General features: G+C 46.7%; 1 protein-coding gene and 1 non-coding gene across 22 annotated transcripts in view; one reads left to right on the top strand and one right to left on the bottom strand.

Annotated features, from left to right (window-relative positions):
• Positions 1-13,171, top strand: part of CCDC180 (coiled-coil domain containing 180) — an 84,000-nt gene extending 70,829 nt beyond the window's left edge. For 11 of the 21 annotated variants that reach the window (XM_520133.7, XM_063788487.1, XM_063788480.1 and 8 more), the window contains 9 exons: positions 569-646; positions 2,192-2,258; positions 3,079-3,220; positions 6,478-6,638; positions 7,199-7,336; positions 7,828-7,939; positions 10,781-10,886; positions 11,691-11,826; positions 13,001-13,171. In XM_520133.7, coding sequence (XP_520133.3) covers positions 569-646; positions 2,192-2,258; positions 3,079-3,220; positions 6,478-6,638; positions 7,199-7,336; positions 7,828-7,939; positions 10,781-10,886; positions 11,691-11,826; positions 13,001-13,132 — 1,072 coding nt within the window. In that variant the 3' untranslated portion in view covers positions 13,133-13,171. Of the gene's footprint in view, positions 1-535; positions 647-2,191; positions 2,259-3,078; positions 3,221-6,477; positions 6,639-7,198; positions 7,337-7,827; positions 7,940-10,780; positions 10,887-11,690; positions 11,827-13,000 lie in introns of all 21 variants that reach the window. The other 10 variants (XM_063788481.1, XM_063788479.1, XM_063788486.1 and 7 more) reach the window with 2 other exon arrangements.
• On the bottom strand, positions 74-200 carry MIR1302-8 (microRNA mir-1302-8). Its single transcript, NR_035656.1, has one exon. It is a non-coding gene; the product is annotated as a microRNA mir-1302-8 (primary transcript).
• Positions 13,172-17,072: the final 3,901 nt, after the last annotated feature.

The following is a 17,072-nucleotide window of genomic DNA, read 5'->3' as shown; positions in this document are numbered from 1 at the left end:
TTTCCATGTTCAGTCTCTCAGAGGTTACAAAACAAAGTCCATGTCACTAGGGCTGCCAGATAAAAGAGAGGGTGCCCATCTACACTGGAATTTCAGATCAACACCACCTAATTTTTTAGCATAAGTATGTCCCAAATACTGCATGTGATACACTAATGCTGAAAATTACGGTGTTTATATGAAATTCAAGTTTAAATGGGCGTGCTGTATTGTTATGGCTAAATCTGGCAACCCTACCTGTGGCTCAATGTTTTTTTTCTTTGGGTCCTCATCACGGGGAAGCAGGAATGCAAATTTCTGGGCCTGAGCACCTCCACCCCTTGCCCTCTCACAGCAGCTGTGGTTGGGTTTCAGCAGTTAAAGTGGTTAAGATTTCACCTTACGGTAAGGTAGACTCACAGCTGTTGAGAAGGGACACGTCCCAAAGGGGTAGGCCCTAGAAATGGGAGTCCGGTTGCCCACGGGCAGGCCCAATGCCTCCAGAAACCCAGGCAGGGATCCTGCAGGCTCAGACCTGCCTTGCGTCTGTCCACAGCCTCCAGACCACCCACCCACCTTTGTCCCACAGCTTCACACCGCACCCCAAGCCCAACAAAATGGAGAGAAAGTACCAGGTGCTTGGGGACAAGCCTCCCCCTGCTGCCGAGTGAGTAACAACGCCTTTCCTTTTGACTGCATTTAACCTGTTTTGGGTTGCGGGGGCAGCAAATGTGACTCAGCTGAGGGGAAAAATCAGAAAGGGGAAAGGCAGGTCCAAGCAGAGGAGGGGTGAGAGGAGATAGCAAGGTCAAGGTCAGTTTGTCTCAGCCCATTTCACCTAAATTTGTTGAGAAACATTTTCATCAACATTTCACATTTTCCAAGCTAACAAGCATTTCCTGGTGGTAGGGCAGGAGACCCCATTCAAGGTCTGAACTTTTTTTTGTAATTTTTTTCAGTGCTTTCCCCCATTTCTCTTTTCCTTTATTGTAACTCCAGTGATTAAAACAAAAGCTGTTCAACTTAGTATAGCTTCATTGCAAGCAAACAAGCAAAATTCCAAGGTCAGAAAACAAAAAGCCTTCGGAGAAAGTCAAGCACCACAAAGGAGCTCCCACTCCCACTATGTCAGAGATCCCCCCAGACAGCGGCCCCCTCTCATCAGCCCTCTCACCCTGGAGACCTCGTCTCTGGGGGTCATGAACTTGGCAGAGAAGGATGGCTGTGACATCAGGCAACCCAGGTGTGGCCTCCAGCTGGCAGGTAGACAGTTCCCTCGTCCCACACCCAAGGACGCTCCTGCACCCTGAATACTTCGGCTCTCTATTTTTTATAGCTCGATGCAGGAGGATGTTTGGTCCTACATGAAGTCCTGTTCATTTGATTACTATTTAGGAGTAATCATTCTTTCAGCTAATCGAGGCACTGCCCGGTACAGGCACTGCCATGGGGCTGGGGATTCCATGGTGAACAAGTACAGACAGGTCCATGTCCTGTGTCAAAAGATAAACTCAAGCAAATTAAAATGTTGATGAGTTTATTTGAACAGTCAGTCATTCATGAATTGGGCAGTGCCAGACCCCAGGCGGTTCAGGGATCCACCGAGGGAACACCAGGGGACACCTTTTATAAGGTGTTCATAGAAGGAAGGCAAAGAAAATATTTGCTTGGTTAAAGTGAAAAGTTCCTAGTTGGCTATTTCTGATTGGTTAAGCTTACATTTCATTTTCCTAGACTATGACCATTCATTCTGAGTTACGTTTGTTTTCTAGCTAGAAACTCCAGGCACTGGAACCGTGTCAGCCTGATGGCCTCCTGTTTATGATCTTAAACACCTGGTGGCCTTCACAGTCTGCTGGGAGAGATGGAGGTTAATCAGCCAGTCACACAGATCAATCCCAAATCCACCTGATTAGCATGTCATAAGGCTGAGGGGGCATTAATCCAAGATCATTAAAGCCAGGTGGTCAGAAATTGCAGCTGAGCTGGGGTCTGAGGAAGGGCAGGAACAAATATAACCAAGAAGAGAAGAAAGTTAGCTGCTGTTATGGAATGGAATCAGAGTGTGCAGAGGTCCTGGGGCAGCAGTGAGTAATTTCAAGGAGTGTCACGGCCAAAACAGAGCACTTGGAAAGTTCTGTTCATGTGGTTTTTGTCCATGTTTGTGTGTCTAGACCAGGCCCTTCAGGGATCTGTCTCGTGTGTGTTGCAGGGATTTTAAGGGGATCATCTTGACCCTCCTCTGGGAGAGCAATGAGAACCTGCTGACAGTCGCAGAGGTGAGGACCACCACCCATGGCCTGTGCCTGCCCTGGAAACCACGCCTGCCTTCTGCAGTCTGCTGATCATGGCCGCTTGGGGGGAAAATGAGGAAGAGAGGATTCCACCCCCGCCATGACCACAGCTCCCCAGCTTCTGTCACCTCCCTATAAGTTTTTTTCTTCGAGAAACCAAACCTCATTCATTCATCTAACTGATCACCAAACATTTCTTAGATATCAACTGCATGTCAGGTACTGTGTGTGCCAAGAGGAACAAGCCCATCCTCTGTCCCCAAGGCACCCAGGCCCAGTGGGAAGCTGACAGACCTGGCGGGGGCACAGAAAGAGGTGGGGCAGTGGGACCAGGCACCAGACAAGCTGCCTAGTGCCCTGTTCCCACATGCCGTGCACCGTAGTGCGAGTGCCTTCTCCTGTCTGCCTCCCACGGGTCTGTCTGCCTCCTTCAGGGCAGGGTCCCTGGCTCGCCCGTCTTTGTGGCCTGCAGCCTATACCCAGCTTGGCACTTCCTTGTAAGCTCCCAACCTGGTCACCAATCTGAGATTCCATTGATTTGGGTCTTGAAGGATAAATAGGATTCTTGCCAGTCACTCATTCAGGAAATAACGAGGGCTGGCCATGGCCCCACTCACTCCAGGTGGGCCCAGGGAGGCGACACGGGCAGACAGGGAAGGAGGAGTGTCTGCTCGTGTCACCTCCACAGGGGAAGCCACGAGCAAAGGCTAGGGAGTGTGGAGGTGAGGGCAGGCTGGTGGATCCCAGGAGCAAGGGCCAGAGTCCCATGGGGTCCTCACCCGCACATGGTCACCCTCTCTGGCAGGAGTTCTACCGTAAAGAAAAACGCCCGGTCACCAGGCCTGACTGCATGTGTGACACCTTTGACCAGTGCGCCGAGAACATTAGCAAAAAGATCCTGGAGTACCAGAGCCAGGCAAATAAGTACCACAACTCCTGCCTCATAGGTGAGTATAGGCAGCAGGTAGGCACGGGGAGCAGGGTGGGGCGCGAAGCCAGTGGTGGAGCTCGGCCTTGGCCTTGTGGCCTGGATCCTCCCCTCTGGGGGAGGCAGAAGAGCTTCCCTGTGAAAAGCTGACCTCTTAAAATTAGGTAAAAACAATAATCAGATTTTACTGGGGAAATGCGACCATGCAAGAAAAAAGTTCACTTTTCTTGAGAAATATGGTGATTTGTACCTCTAAAAATATTTTGTTTCTTCTACAGATATTTTTGACAGCTTTGTTGAGATACTTGGGTACCATAAAATTTACCCATGTAGTGTACTAAATGTGGTTTTTAGTTTATTTACAGAGTTATGCAATCACCGCTACCGTCAATTTTAGAAACCCCATCCCCTAACCCCTCCCCAGCCTAAAGCAACCACTAATCTACTTTCTGTCTCTATAGACTTCCTTATTCTTTACTTTCATGAGAATAGAATTGTATAGTATGTAGTCTTTGGGACTGGCTTATTTCATTTTGCATAATATTTCAAGGTTTATGCATGTTGTAGATGGTGCCAGTACTTCATTCCTTTTTATCAATGAATAATATTCCATTGTATGAATCTATCACACTTTGATGTGGTCTACTGTGCTGTTTCAGAGGCCCTCTGGGTAGAAGGAGGAGAGTTCAGGGGATAGCCAGAACTGGGCCAGGACCCAGCCCCACCACTTCCCAGCTGTATTACCTTGGCCAAATGATCTCACCTCTCTGAGCCTCAGTTTTCTATCTTTTTTTTTGTTGTTTTTCTGAGACAGAGTCTCACTCTGTTGCCCAGGCTGGAGTGCAGTGGCATGATCCGCAATCTCGGCTCACTGCAACCTCTGTCTCCTGGGTTCAAGAGACTCTTCTGCCCCAGCCTCCTGAGTAGCTGGGACTACAGGCGCATGCCACCATGCCTGGCTAATTTTTGTATTTTTAGTAAAGACAGGGTTTCACCACATTGACCAGGCTGATCTCGAACTCCTGACCTCCAATGGTCTGCCTGCCTTGGCCTCCCAAAGTGCTGGGATTACAGACATGAGCCACTGCGCCCAGCCAGAGCCTCAGTTTTCTTGTCTGTGGACTGCAGATATTAATAACACCCACCACAGAAGGCCTTCTTGAGGATTAAGTTCCTCACACAGACTTGGCATGTACAGGGAATTAAGCAGCGATAGTGCTCATAGCTGTGGTTGTTGAATGACTGGAATTGAAACTACAGGCATTGTTTTGTTTCTCTAGCTCAGAATTTCCCCCAAGTGATCTCTGGGGGATCCCATCCTACATGATTGTCCTCAAAACAAGGGTTCCATGGTCAAATGGGCTTGGAAAATGCTACAGACTGCATCCCTCTCTGGTAAACTCACAACTAGTGAAGACTTCTGTTTCCTGCAGCTTGGCAGGCTAATGGGGGATCCATTCTCCTACTAAAAACATGTAAAATGCTGCATAAAATATTTTTGTAATAAAATCTTTTAAATGCATTAGCAAGCTATCTGTAAAGTGAGAAACACACAAAAGCCAAAAATTAAGTGAAAATAGAAACTCTGAGTGATAAATTGAGTAGTAACCCTGGTTATTGCCCTGGGGGCATTTGCTGACTCCCAGGTGAACTTGAGCCTCTATTTTCATGGCCTCCAGGGTATTGGGAACAAGAGACAAATCCACAGACCTCCAAAGTGGGAAGTCTAAAAGGAGCAAGCCACCTATAGCTGGAACCCAACAGGGCTTCCTGAGTAAGGCAAATGAGACGGAAACCAAGCTCCTCCCTCTGTGCCTCCATAAGACAGAAGGAAACTGTCTTATCAAAAACCATGGTATTGGGTGAAGAAAAAAAACTCCAAAGAGAAATCCAGAACTATATGCCAGTCCCTGTGTGGTTTCTAAATTTATGTTTAGATAATTCACACTTATCTAAACATGAATTCAATTTTGCTTTTGTGGCTCATCCAAAACACCTCAAGCTAATACCTGAGCTTAAAATGATCTTGAGTTGGTGGTGTTCAGAAGCTTGCTTGTTGGACATATAACAAATTCTCTCTAGGAAAATCTATCTTCAGTTCAGGCCTCAAAGGATTCTCACAAATAAAATGCCCAGAATAAGAGCTCACAGTAATAAACAAAGAGCAACAAAATCCCCATAAACACAAGGAAACAAAATGCCTTGAGCAAGAGGCAGCAGGAGACCAGCAAAGACTTGGCAGATATTAAAAGTATTGGACACAGAACATAGAATAATATACTTCTAGTTAAATAAAAGAGGGAATTGGAAACATGAATAAGAAGCAAAAGACTATGAAAATAACCAAGTAGCTATAAAAGAGAATAAAATAAAACTTTCATGAAGGAAAAATTAAGAGTTGAAATTTTAAAACTATGCATGACTTTACTACCAGGTTACATATAGCTGAAAGTAGAATTGGTGAACTGGAAGGCAAATCCAAAGAAAATAACCAGAATATAACACAGAAATATAAAGAGATGAAAATATGGGAGAGAGGTAAAGGGATGTGAATGAAAGAGCAGGTCTAACATACGGCTATTTGGAGATACAGAGAAAGAGGGAGACCTAGAATCAAGGCAATAGTTGAAATAATGGATGAGAACTTGCCAAAAATGCCAAGAGACACAATGCATTTTAAATGAGATGAGAAGTCTGCAGAGTATATAGGAGAAGCCCTTTGAATTTATTTAAGCCTTTATTTTATTTTATTTTATTTTATTTATTTTATATTTTATTTTATATTTTATTTTATTTTATTTATTTTATTTTATTTTATTTTATTTTATTTTAGAAAGAGGGTCTTGCTCTGTGGCCCAGGCTAGAGTGTGGTGCAATTATAGTTCACCATAGCCTCAAACTCCTGGGCTTAAGCAATCCTCCCACTTCAGCCTCCTGAGTAGCTGGCATGTACCACCATGCCTGGCCAATGTTTAAATATTTTTTTAGAGACAGGGTCTTGCCCAAGCTGGTCTTGAACTCCTGGCCTCAAGCAATCCTCCCACCTCAGCCTCCCAAAGTGCTGGGATTACAGGTGTAAGCCACTGCAGCTGGCTAACCCTGTATTTTCTATACTGGTTTGACCTCAGGACCTCTTTTGATGGAATAGCTCTTACCACGTTGGAGACCAAGATTTTCTCTTTGGGAAGCTGCTTTGGGCCTTTGTTGTAGAGATCGCCTCTGCAAGTTGATTTTAATCTGTTCCCTCCCTTGGCCTCTTACCTGCAATTCTGGCAGAATTACGGATCCAGATCAGGAGATTTGAGGAGCTGCTGCCCCAAGTGTGTTGGCTGGTGATGGAGAATTTCAAGGAACACCACTGGAAAAAGTTTTGCACCTCCGTGAAGGAGATCCGAGGACAGTTTGAGGAACAGCAGAAGCGGCTGGAGAAAAGAAAGGTGAGGGCCCCAGGACCAGCCCTTCCACTCTAGGACCAGGGGAACTGGGAGTTCAGAAATGGTGGCAGGTTGTGGGCAGGGCCAAGTCCAAGGGAAGAAGGTGAGCTGGGCTTGGGATTTTTGGATGGGGGCTGAGGGACAGGAGCCATTGGCGAAATAAGAACTGAGCCAACAGCTTCTACATAGAAGGTGTTCAGTAAACTCCTTGTTGGCTATAATGGGTGGGTATGCTGGGTTCCGTGGGGCTGTAGTCATTAAGACAACAATAATTGTCCACACTGGTCCTTGGAGCTGTGGAACATGGGTACTGCTGATTTCACTGGACTAAAACTCTGATTGTGCTGGGCAGATGCTCAGCCTTTTCTCTTCCAAACCCCCGAGTCAGCTCCAGCCATGCCCCCCTCTTAACCCCTCTGCCACTCTTCTGCCCACCCATCACCCCCACACACCCAGGTCAGAGGACACATGAGTCTGGCCATAATCATAATTGACAGAAGACACAGGTCAGTGACTTTTGGTGGGTTAACATTGCCACTGAATTCTGGATTGTTTGATTAAAGGACAAAAATGCCCAGAAGCTCCATCTAAATCTTGGACACCCCGTACATTTCCAAGAAATGGAGTCTCTACACTTAAGTGAAGAGGAAAGGCAGGAAGAGCTGGACAGCATGATTAGGATGAACAAGGAGAAGCTGGAGGTCAGTGGTACCATTGATTCGCCAGTCCAGGCGTGCTCCAAATATAGCCCAATGGACAGCCACTGACAGCGCCAGGTGCAGCCCTTTCTTGGTATCTTGCCCAAAGCAGGCATGATCGTGGTTGGGTTTTGTAGGTAAAAATGGCCATTATTGGCTGTTTTAACTTGTATACTTTTTGACTTCTAAATTAATTAATTACAAAATTACTGACGATAACTTTTATTTAGTGATCCATGTCTAGTTTTATTTCCTCTTCTGTGAATTGTCTGTGTGTGTCCCTTGGCCGTTTCTGAATCATTTATTATGTTTAAACCAGATCACATCTTGGGAGAGGCCTCCTGGCTGAGGGCCAGATGCTGGTTACTTGGACACAGTGGATATAATGGCTTGGGTCCCCAGATCTCCCTGCAGAGTTCACCCATCCCCTCTTCAGCTGGCCTTGGAGGGATGATCCTCTCCTAGCAGCACTGTGCTCACCATGTTTTTTCCAGGAATGTACCAGAAGGAATGGCCAGGTTTTCATAACCAACTTGGCCACCTTCACCGAGAAGTTCCTACTGCAGTTGGATGAGGTGGTCACCATTGACGATGTCCAGGTTGCAAGTAAGAGGCACCACCAGCCTTGTGTCATGGCCCTGGGGGGCTGGTGAGGGCTAGGTTGGGCAGGGGTCTGCTTTCCCCAACTCTATCAAAGTGAAAACAAGTGATCCATTGAGGGGACTGATTAATTTGTTTTCCTTAAAAATAATTTTTTGATTAAAAAGCAAATGCCAGATGGCTCAACGTTTATATATAAAAAATGAAACCCTATTAAGTAAACACTCCCATACTCTTGGGGTTAGGGATACCTTTTCTAAGTATGACAGGAGAGCTAGAAGCCATAGAGGGAATGGCTGGCTCTTTGTAGCCAAAACAAAAACAGAAAAATGTCAAAAGATGGAAAGACAAACCACAAACTGGAAGAGTATTCCTCACAACTTACAGATCAGAGAAAGGGTTAATATCCTTGTGGTACAAAGAACTCTCACAGGTCAAATTTTTAAAGAGACGAAGGACAAACACATGCTCTTCAAAAGAGAAGCAGTTCATATGGCTAGTCACTGTAAAAACTGCTCAACTTCACTGATGATGAAAAATGAAAATCTAAGCATTATTTAGATATCATTTCTCACCAATAGCCTGGCAAAGTTTTTACATTTGGTAACAACGTAAAAGAATGTCAAGAAACAGAGACTCTGCAGAGACTCTTGGTAGAGCGTACATGGATACCGCTGTCATAGAGAACAATTTGTCAGTCCCTGTCAAAATTCTGAGTGTGTAGACATTTGGCCTAGCACGTCTAATTCTAGGAATTTATCTGAGAGAAATACTTGGACACTTTTTCAAAGGTATATGTTCAAAAATGTTCACAGCACTGTTTGAAATGGCAAAGAATTGGAAGCAACACTAACATTGATATACAGAAAATTCAATGGGCCAGACACAGTGGCCCACACCTGCAGTCCCAGCACTTGACAGGCTGAGGTGGGTGGATCTCTTGAGCCCAGGAGTTTGAGACAAGCCTGGGCAACATGACAAAACCCCATCTCTACTAAAAATTTAAAGATTAGCTCGGTGTGGTGGTGTGCACGTGTAGTTCCAGCTCCAGCTCCTGGAGGTGGAGGGCGGTTGGGAGGGTGCTGAGGTGGGAGGATTGCTTAAGTCTTTAAGTCGAGACTGCTGTGAGCTTTGATCATACCACTGCACTCCAGCCTGGTGAGAGAGCAAGACGGTGACTCAAAAACAGCGAAAATTGGATGCATAAATGAGGGTGCCAGATGTGCAGGTAAATACCACACAGCTGTTAAACTAGGTCTGCATGTGCTGACATGGAAAGACATGAAGGAGGGCTGTTGTGTGAAAAAACAAATGGACAAACAGGAGATGTCTGTGATCCCATCTTTTAAAACACATGCATGATATCAACATGCATACTCACATCTGTTTAAATGAATCTGTGTGAGAGACAGAGACAGAGAGACAGGTACCAAACTGCTGATGATCACCTCTGCTGGGTGGGACTGAGAGAGATCCCTAAAACCTTTTTTTTCATCATGAAGTGATGTTTACATTTTTAATAATGTGCATATTACTTTTATAACTATAAGATTAAAATCATACATTAAATGTTATCCATTTATCACTGATCTATAAAGTAATTAAAATGCATCCTTTTTATTTGTAAAGGTTTTTAATTACAAAAACAATAAATGTTCATTCCAGTAAAACAAGAAAATCAGTATCAACCAAGAAGCAAGTGAAGAACACAGTCCTTCTGCCCTGAAAGCAGCGCCCTTTGCACTTGCTGTTCATCCTGCCAGGCCTTTCCCTTTGGGCACAGGCCTGTGTGTCAGGGTGGCTGGGGAAGATTACAGGGCTTGGGCACTTTTGCGACCTGATTTCCCTGCAGGTGAACCTTGGCTGGGCTGGCCAGTCAACACTCCTCCTCTTCAGCATTTTCAGTTGCTGCACACCATAATGTAATAAGCATTGTAACTTACTAATTAGTCCCTTTGCTATTGAACTTTGGACCATTTCCAATTTCCCACTCCTGTAATTGTGCTGAAGAGGATCTCTGCATCCATGCATCTCTAGAGCAACAGACTCCTAGAAGTGCGATGTCTGGATCAAAGTGTGTACAGATTTTTGAAGTGTTGGTCACTTTTCTCTATCAGAGGTCTCTGTCAAAGGTGAGCCTTGTTTGGGAAATCAGCGCCTTGCAGAGATGCTGGGGTCGAGACCCCAGGGAGAACAGGCAGGCGAGCTGGTAGTGGAGCAGATCATAGTGCCTTGCAAGGAACCCCTGAGCCAGGAAGACTCCCTGCACCAGGCCCTAGGAGGCCTCTGCCTACTCTGCAACTCGGCTTCTGAGCCAGGCCACCGGGCCCTGCCATTCATGGCAGAGGAGTGTACATGTTACCTGCTGGCTCTCTGCACACAGAGCCCCCCACCCCCTCGCCCCCGATCTAGAAAGAACATCAGAGCATCAAAGATTGGATTATTGAGCTAGATAGTCAAGGGACAACCTTGAACGTGTTTGTTCCAGGGGAGGTTCTTAGTTCGGAACCCGTATGAGCTAGCCTAAGCCAAAGAAGTCTCTATGAACCATATCCGGGGACTCATGGAAACTGCAGCAACGTCAGAGCATCAAGCTTGGGTTTGGAGCTGGGAACAGCACCCACACCACTGCTTAGATTCCTCCATCCATGACCCCCTGCCCCTGTCACCACCCCGAGCTGTGTGGCGGGTGCATTCAGCTTCTCCATGGAGAGGGCTCAGCCTGCCATAACTCCAAGTGGGAGGAGGGGTGCCAGTCCTCCCTTTTCTAAGTGTAATGCCAGGGGAAATCCCTCGATCTCAGGCTGTCAGTGAGGCTGCAGTCACTAGCCTGTCTTTTGCCTCTAGGGATGGAGCCCCCCAAACAGAAATTATCAATGCTCATACGAAGGAAACTCGCTGGGCTCTCCCTGAAGGAAGAGAGTGAGAAACCCCTGATTGAACGTGGAAGCAGGTGAGAACCAAGAGCAGCAAGGACTACTGTAAATGGCTGTATCTGCTGGGGGTGGTGCAGTGTAATGGTTAGGGGCTTGGACTCTGAAGTCAGACAGACCTGGGAAAGGCATTGTGTTCTGAGCCTTAGTTTCCTCATCTATGAAATGAGCATGGCCGCTTACTTTGATATTATCAAGAGAAAGTTAAATGAGGTAGTACCTGGGGTGCCCCAGCACATACAAACAGCTCAACAGCTATTAGTTCACATGATAAGAACCCACCAAAGGGTCCCATGATGAAAGGGAGGCCTGGCTCAGTGGGGGACACATTCTTGGGTCACTGCTGGCATTGTGAGCCACTCCAGCTGTCCGTCATGTGTGAAGAGAGTTGGCAATGTGCCTGTTCCCTGTGCCCCAAGAGTGTGACTCTGCAAGAAGAAGCAGAGCAGTGATTTGCCCAGCTATGTTCTCAGAAGTGGTGTTTAGGGCATCATAGGAAAAGCATACCAGGCACTGGTGGCCACCGCCTGGCTGGCAGATCAGTGAGTAAACTGAGGCTCAGAAAGGGGAGCAACTTGAGCTGCGGCACTCCCCTTCCCCCCCGGAACCCCAGACCGTGCACAGCAATGAGACCAGTGGGGGCTAATATGAAACAGCTTGAACAAGTGCAGCATTCACACTCAGTATGTTTTTTCTTTTCATTAAGATATTTAAAGCCATGATAATTTTTTCAAAGAAATGCTAAGCTTTTCCAAGAGGGTTGGTAGGTGGATTATGAAAGATGAAGACAAGCCTGTGAGATTTTCACACATGTTTGTTTGTAGGAAGTGGCCAGGGATCAAACCCACCGAAGTCAGCATCCAAAACAAGATTCTTCTCCGGCCAACATCATCGATTTCCACCACCAAAACCACCCTGGGCCACCTGGCGGCCGTGGAAGCCCGAGATGCTGTGTACCTGGTGAGACAGGGTGGAGTGGGCGTGTCCCAGGGAGCACAGCTCAGGTCGGCTGCCTTGGGAAGGGGGAGCTTCCCATCACCCGGCACCCAACATTTGGCTGGTGCAGCAGGCAACACATGTCAGCACACCCCAGAGCTGCAGGTCTCAACACTCAGGACAGTCGCCATTCACAGGCACGAGGACGTTAGTGTGGGTCTGAGGCGTGATCCCAATGCTGTGGGAGCCCAGCTGAGGGACATCCCACCCAGATTAGGGGTGAAGAAAGGCTTTCCAAAGGCACAGTAGTGTCACAGCTAGGGAACATTGTCACCAGGCACGGAAGCAATGGTAGCCGTAGGCTCAGGGGGGACACAGCAGCAGGAGCAGTCACAGCTCCTGAGAAGTTACTGGGAAGTACTTACTGAGAGCTTCTGCTCTTGACATGAGGCATCTCACTGAATCCTAACAACTCCACAAGGGAGGTAAAATTATTATCATTTCATTGATGAGGACACTGAGGCTTAAAGAAACTTGTCCCCTCTATGCCACTACAGAGTGGCAGAGCCAGGATTTGATCCCAGTGCCTGTCAGACCCCCTGGGGACAGCCTGATGAGGAGGCTACACCCGGTTGCCACTTGAGGGACCTCTTGGCTTTGAAGATCTGTGGACCTTTGGTCCTGATGTCCAGAGAGAAACCTTGCCCTGCCCAGAGACCAGCTGGCCCCCTTACTGGGAGAGGCTGAAGTGCCCAGGGTCAGCCCTCCCCCAGCTTCCCCTCCAAGCCCCAGGCAGAGGGTACAGTTCGGCCTGCTGAGTTCAGTGAGGGCGGGAGGCCTGGAAGGCCCAGCCTACCCAAAAACCGGGAGCCCTGAGCTCCCGAGAGGCCACAGTGTGGGACAGAGCTCAGGAAGGAGTGCTGAGCCTAGAGTCAGATAGACACAGGTCCTAGTCCCTGCTCAGCCTCCTTCTAGCTGGGTGACCCCAGGCCAGGCTCTGAGCCTCAGTTTCCCTGTCTTGTAAAATGGGGAAAACAACTAGGACTACCTGGTTTCTACCTGAGAAGTGACTTGGAGAACTCTTGCCAGTGCCTGGAATGGGTTAAAAACCACCTGCCAGCAAGTTACAGCATTGCCCTAGGGGAGAGGGTCCAGATGTCTCTCCTCATGTGGACCCCTCCTGCTACCTTCCTTCTAGAAATATTTAGCATCATTTGAGGAGGAGCTGAAGAGGATCCAGGATGACTGCACATCTCAGATGAAGGAGGCTCAGCGCTGGAAGGACAGCTGGAAGCAGTCCCTGCACACTATCCAGGGCCTGTATGTGTGACCCTCCGCCCCACCATGAATAAACACTTTCTTATACAGACTCCTTCCCTGTTCATCTACCTGCCTACCTACTTTCCGTCCATCCCTCCCTCCCTTCATCCCTCCACCCCTGCTCTGTGCCGGGCACTGTAGCTTTACCAGCGAACAGGACACAGCATGGTCCCTGCCCACGTGGAGCCCTCTTCCCATGAGGAAGGCAAGCATGAAAGGGGAATTCCACGTGGTTAGCAGGGAGGGTGAGTACCAGGAATCAGTCACTTCAAATAGGCACCAGAGCTTCAAAGGACATCACCTCCAAACAGCATGCTGGGCAGGGCACGTCATCTTGAAAAATGAAATAAAGGTCATGGGAAAGTGATATTTTAATTTAACAGAATAAACAAGTATGGGTTATAATTGCAACTCTGCACTGGTTCCTAGACCCAACAAATAACTAATCCAATGTTGATTGGTATTTGTGCCACAATTTGTCTGAGCAAATTGCAATATTTTGGAAAAAAAAAAAATCTTCCAGGCCCCTTTAGTCCTGTGTTGCTCAGATCATTCTCTTGGAGTCCTCCAGCCTGCCAGTCTCTTGCTCGTCAACTCTCTTCTTCAATTACATGGCGTGAGCGTACAGCCTTCATTTGTCGGTAGCTGTGTGTGTCATCTGGACAGGTTTCCTCAGCCATAGACCTAGGAGGCCCCAGCCCCTAAATTTCCAGCCCCTGACAGCTGTGTGACCCTCCGAGTGCAGTTCCCTCACCTGGGGACACTCACTCTGCTCTCCTGGTTTGCTCCACCCAGTGAGGCCCTGCTTGGTTAGCTTGGTTAGCTTGGTGGCCTTTGTGCACTGAAGCCAGGAGAGTGAGGAGTCCCCTTCCATCAAGGCAAAAGCAATCTCCTGTTCTTTTCTGTGCTCCCCCCACCCCCACCCCAATGTGCTACCTTTCATTGCTTATTATTCTGAAAGGAATATATGCGCATTTTAGAAAAAAGAATTTATGAAACCAGCAAAAGGATAACTTTAAAATCCTGAGCCAGGCGCGGTGGCTCACGCCTGTAATCCTAGCACTTTGGGAGGCCAAGGCGAGCAGATCATCTGAGCTCAGGAGTTCGGGGCCAGCTGAGGCAACATGACGAAACCCCATATCTACTAAAAATACAAAAAGTTAGCCAGGCATGGTGGCACACACCTGTAATCCCAGCTACTGGGGAGGCTGAGGCATGAGAATCGCTTTAACCTGGGATGTGGAGGTTGCAGTGAGCCAAGATCATGCCACTTCACTCTGGCCTGAGCAACAGAATGAGACTCTGTCTCAAATTAATGAATAAATAAATAAATAATAAAATCCTGGAATCTAGAGACAGTCACTGTCCATAGCATCTTTCCATGTATGTGAGTTATTTTTATAAAATGGAATCATAATATGCATTAGGTTCCATAAACTGCTTGGTAATTTTTAACTGGATAAACCCTATGCCATATCCTTCAGTATTCATTTACATCATTGGTTTTCATACTTTTCTGACTCTGACCCACTGTATAAACATGTTCTAAACACACGGTCCTTGCACACATACACAACTTGGGACCAACAGGTCACAGGACAGCACTTAACCTTACTAGAAAGGCTGCTTTCTAATATTTTCTCCCTGCTTTTTAAATCCTAGCCCAGTCCACTAACTCAGTTCATGGCCCACGAAGGGGCTTTGATTGCAGTGTGGGACACTGTCATTTAAACAGCTGCAGAGTGCTCCCACTGCCTGAGGAACCAGATCGCCTCTGTCGGACAAGGGCGAGAATGTCCCATGCAGGGCTCCTAGAAAGAAGGCAGAGATGACATCCTCCCACATTAGCTCTTTGTACATATCTGTAATCATTCCTTAATCAGAGGGTGGCAGCTGTGGACATGGTGCCAAGTCACCCTCCAGGGAAACAGGCCACCCCCTCCCACCATTAAGCAGTGCCCATTGCCCATTGCCCATTTTTCTCGTCCACACCAAGGGTTCTAGTTTTAGGATTTGGGGGAAATTTTTTGCTGGTTTGGTTGGTGAGAAATCATATCTAAATCACTTTTCTAATAGTGAGTGAGACTGGACTCTCATCACCCCTATACCCATACCCCAGGGACCCCCTTAGGCTCAAGAGGCCCAGCTTGACAAGCACTGAAGGAACCCAATGCCACTTTGTCTACCTTTTGGCTACTGTAGATCCACACAAAAACTTGTTCATGACTGCCCGTAGCAGCACTAAAAAATAGTGCTGTTATATCTAAGACTCCATTGCCTAAAAGATAGTGCTGCTATGAGCAGTCATGAACAAGTTTTTGTGTGGATGCATATTTTCATTTCTCTTGGGTATATACCAATTACTAGGTCAAAAAGTAACTCTAGGCTGGGCACAGTGGCTCACACTTGTCATCCCAGCACTTTGGGAGGCTGAGGCAGGTGGATCACTTGAGGTCAGGAGTTAAGAGACCAGCCTGGCCAAGATGGTGAAACCTGTCTCTACTGAAAATACGAAATTAGCCAGGGGTGGTGGTGCACACCTGTAGTCCCAGCTGCTTGGGAGGCTGAGCCATGAGAATTGCTTGAGCCCAGGAGGGGGAGGTTGCAGTGAGCCGAGATCATGCCATTGCTCTCCAGCCTAGGCAACAGAGCGAGACTCTGTCTCAAAAAAAAAAAAAAAAAAAAAAAGTAACTGTATGCTTAACTTTTTGAGAAAGTGCCAGACTGTTTCCCAAAGTAGCTGTATCACTTTATATCAGTCTTGGCAGTATATAAAGGCTCTGATTTCTCCACATCATTGCCAAATCTTGTTATTATCTGACTTTTGGATGATAACCATCCCAGTAGGTGTGAAGTTGTATCTCATTATAGTCTTAATTTGCATTTGCGATGACTAATGATGTTGAGTATCTTTTCATGTGCTTATTGGCCATTTGAATATCTTCTCTGGAGAAATGTATTCAAGTTCTTTATCAATTTTTAATTAGATTACTTTTATTATTGAGTTGTTAGAGTTCTTTATATATTCAAGCCACTGGACCCTTATCAAAGACATATGATTTGCAAATATTTTCTCCCAATCGTATGTTGTTTTCACTTACAAAATTATCTCTAGATCAGTTGTAATTCACTTTCTTGATAGTGTCCTTTGATACACAAAAGTTTATAATTTTGAGGAAGTCCAGTTTATTCTTTCTTGGGTTGCTTGTGCTTTTGGTGTTGTATCTAAGACTCCATTGCCTAAGCCAAAGTCACAAAGATTTACTGCTGTTTTCTAAGAGCTGTATAGTTGTTTTATTTGTTTGTTTGTTCTTTTTTGAGACAGGGTCTTACTCTCTCGCCCAGACTGGAGTGCAGTGGTGTGATCTCAGCTCACTGCAACCTCCTCCTCCCGGGTTCAAGCAATTCTCCTGCCTCAGCCTCCCGAGTAGCTGGGACTACAGGCATGCACCACTACTGCCCAGCTAATTTTTGTATTTTTAGTAGAGATGGGGTTTCACCATGTTGGCCAGGCTGGTCTCGAACTCCTGACCTCAAATAATCCACCTGCCTCGGCCTCCCAAAGTGCTGGGATTACAGGCATGAGCCACCACACCCAGCCTAGAGTTGTATAGTTTTAGTTCTTCTACTTAGGTCTTTGATCCATTTTAAGTTAATTTTGTACATAGCCGTAAGTGTTCAACTTTATTCTCTTGCATTTGGCTACCAGTTGTTCCAGCACCATTTCTTGAAAATACTGATCTTTCCCCCATTAAATTGTCTTGGCACCTGTGATATAGTGAAATACATGTTTGGTTTTCTTCCCCATGTTCTGATGTGCAGCTCCTAAAACCCTTAGAATCTCTGGAGTGATAAGAGTGTCTTTTGTATGCTAATGAGACGACTGGTGGCTGGGGACCCCTGGACAGCTTCAGGACAGGGGCTGGTCAACAGAAAGATCAAGGCATGGT

The sequence above is a fragment of the Pan troglodytes genome, chromosome 11, assembly GCF_028858775.2.
Source record: "Pan troglodytes isolate AG18354 chromosome 11, NHGRI_mPanTro3-v2.0_pri, whole genome shotgun sequence".
Lineage (NCBI taxonomy): Eukaryota > Metazoa > Chordata > Mammalia > Primates > Hominidae > Pan > Pan troglodytes.
This window is presented reverse-complemented; position numbering and strand designations above follow the sequence as displayed.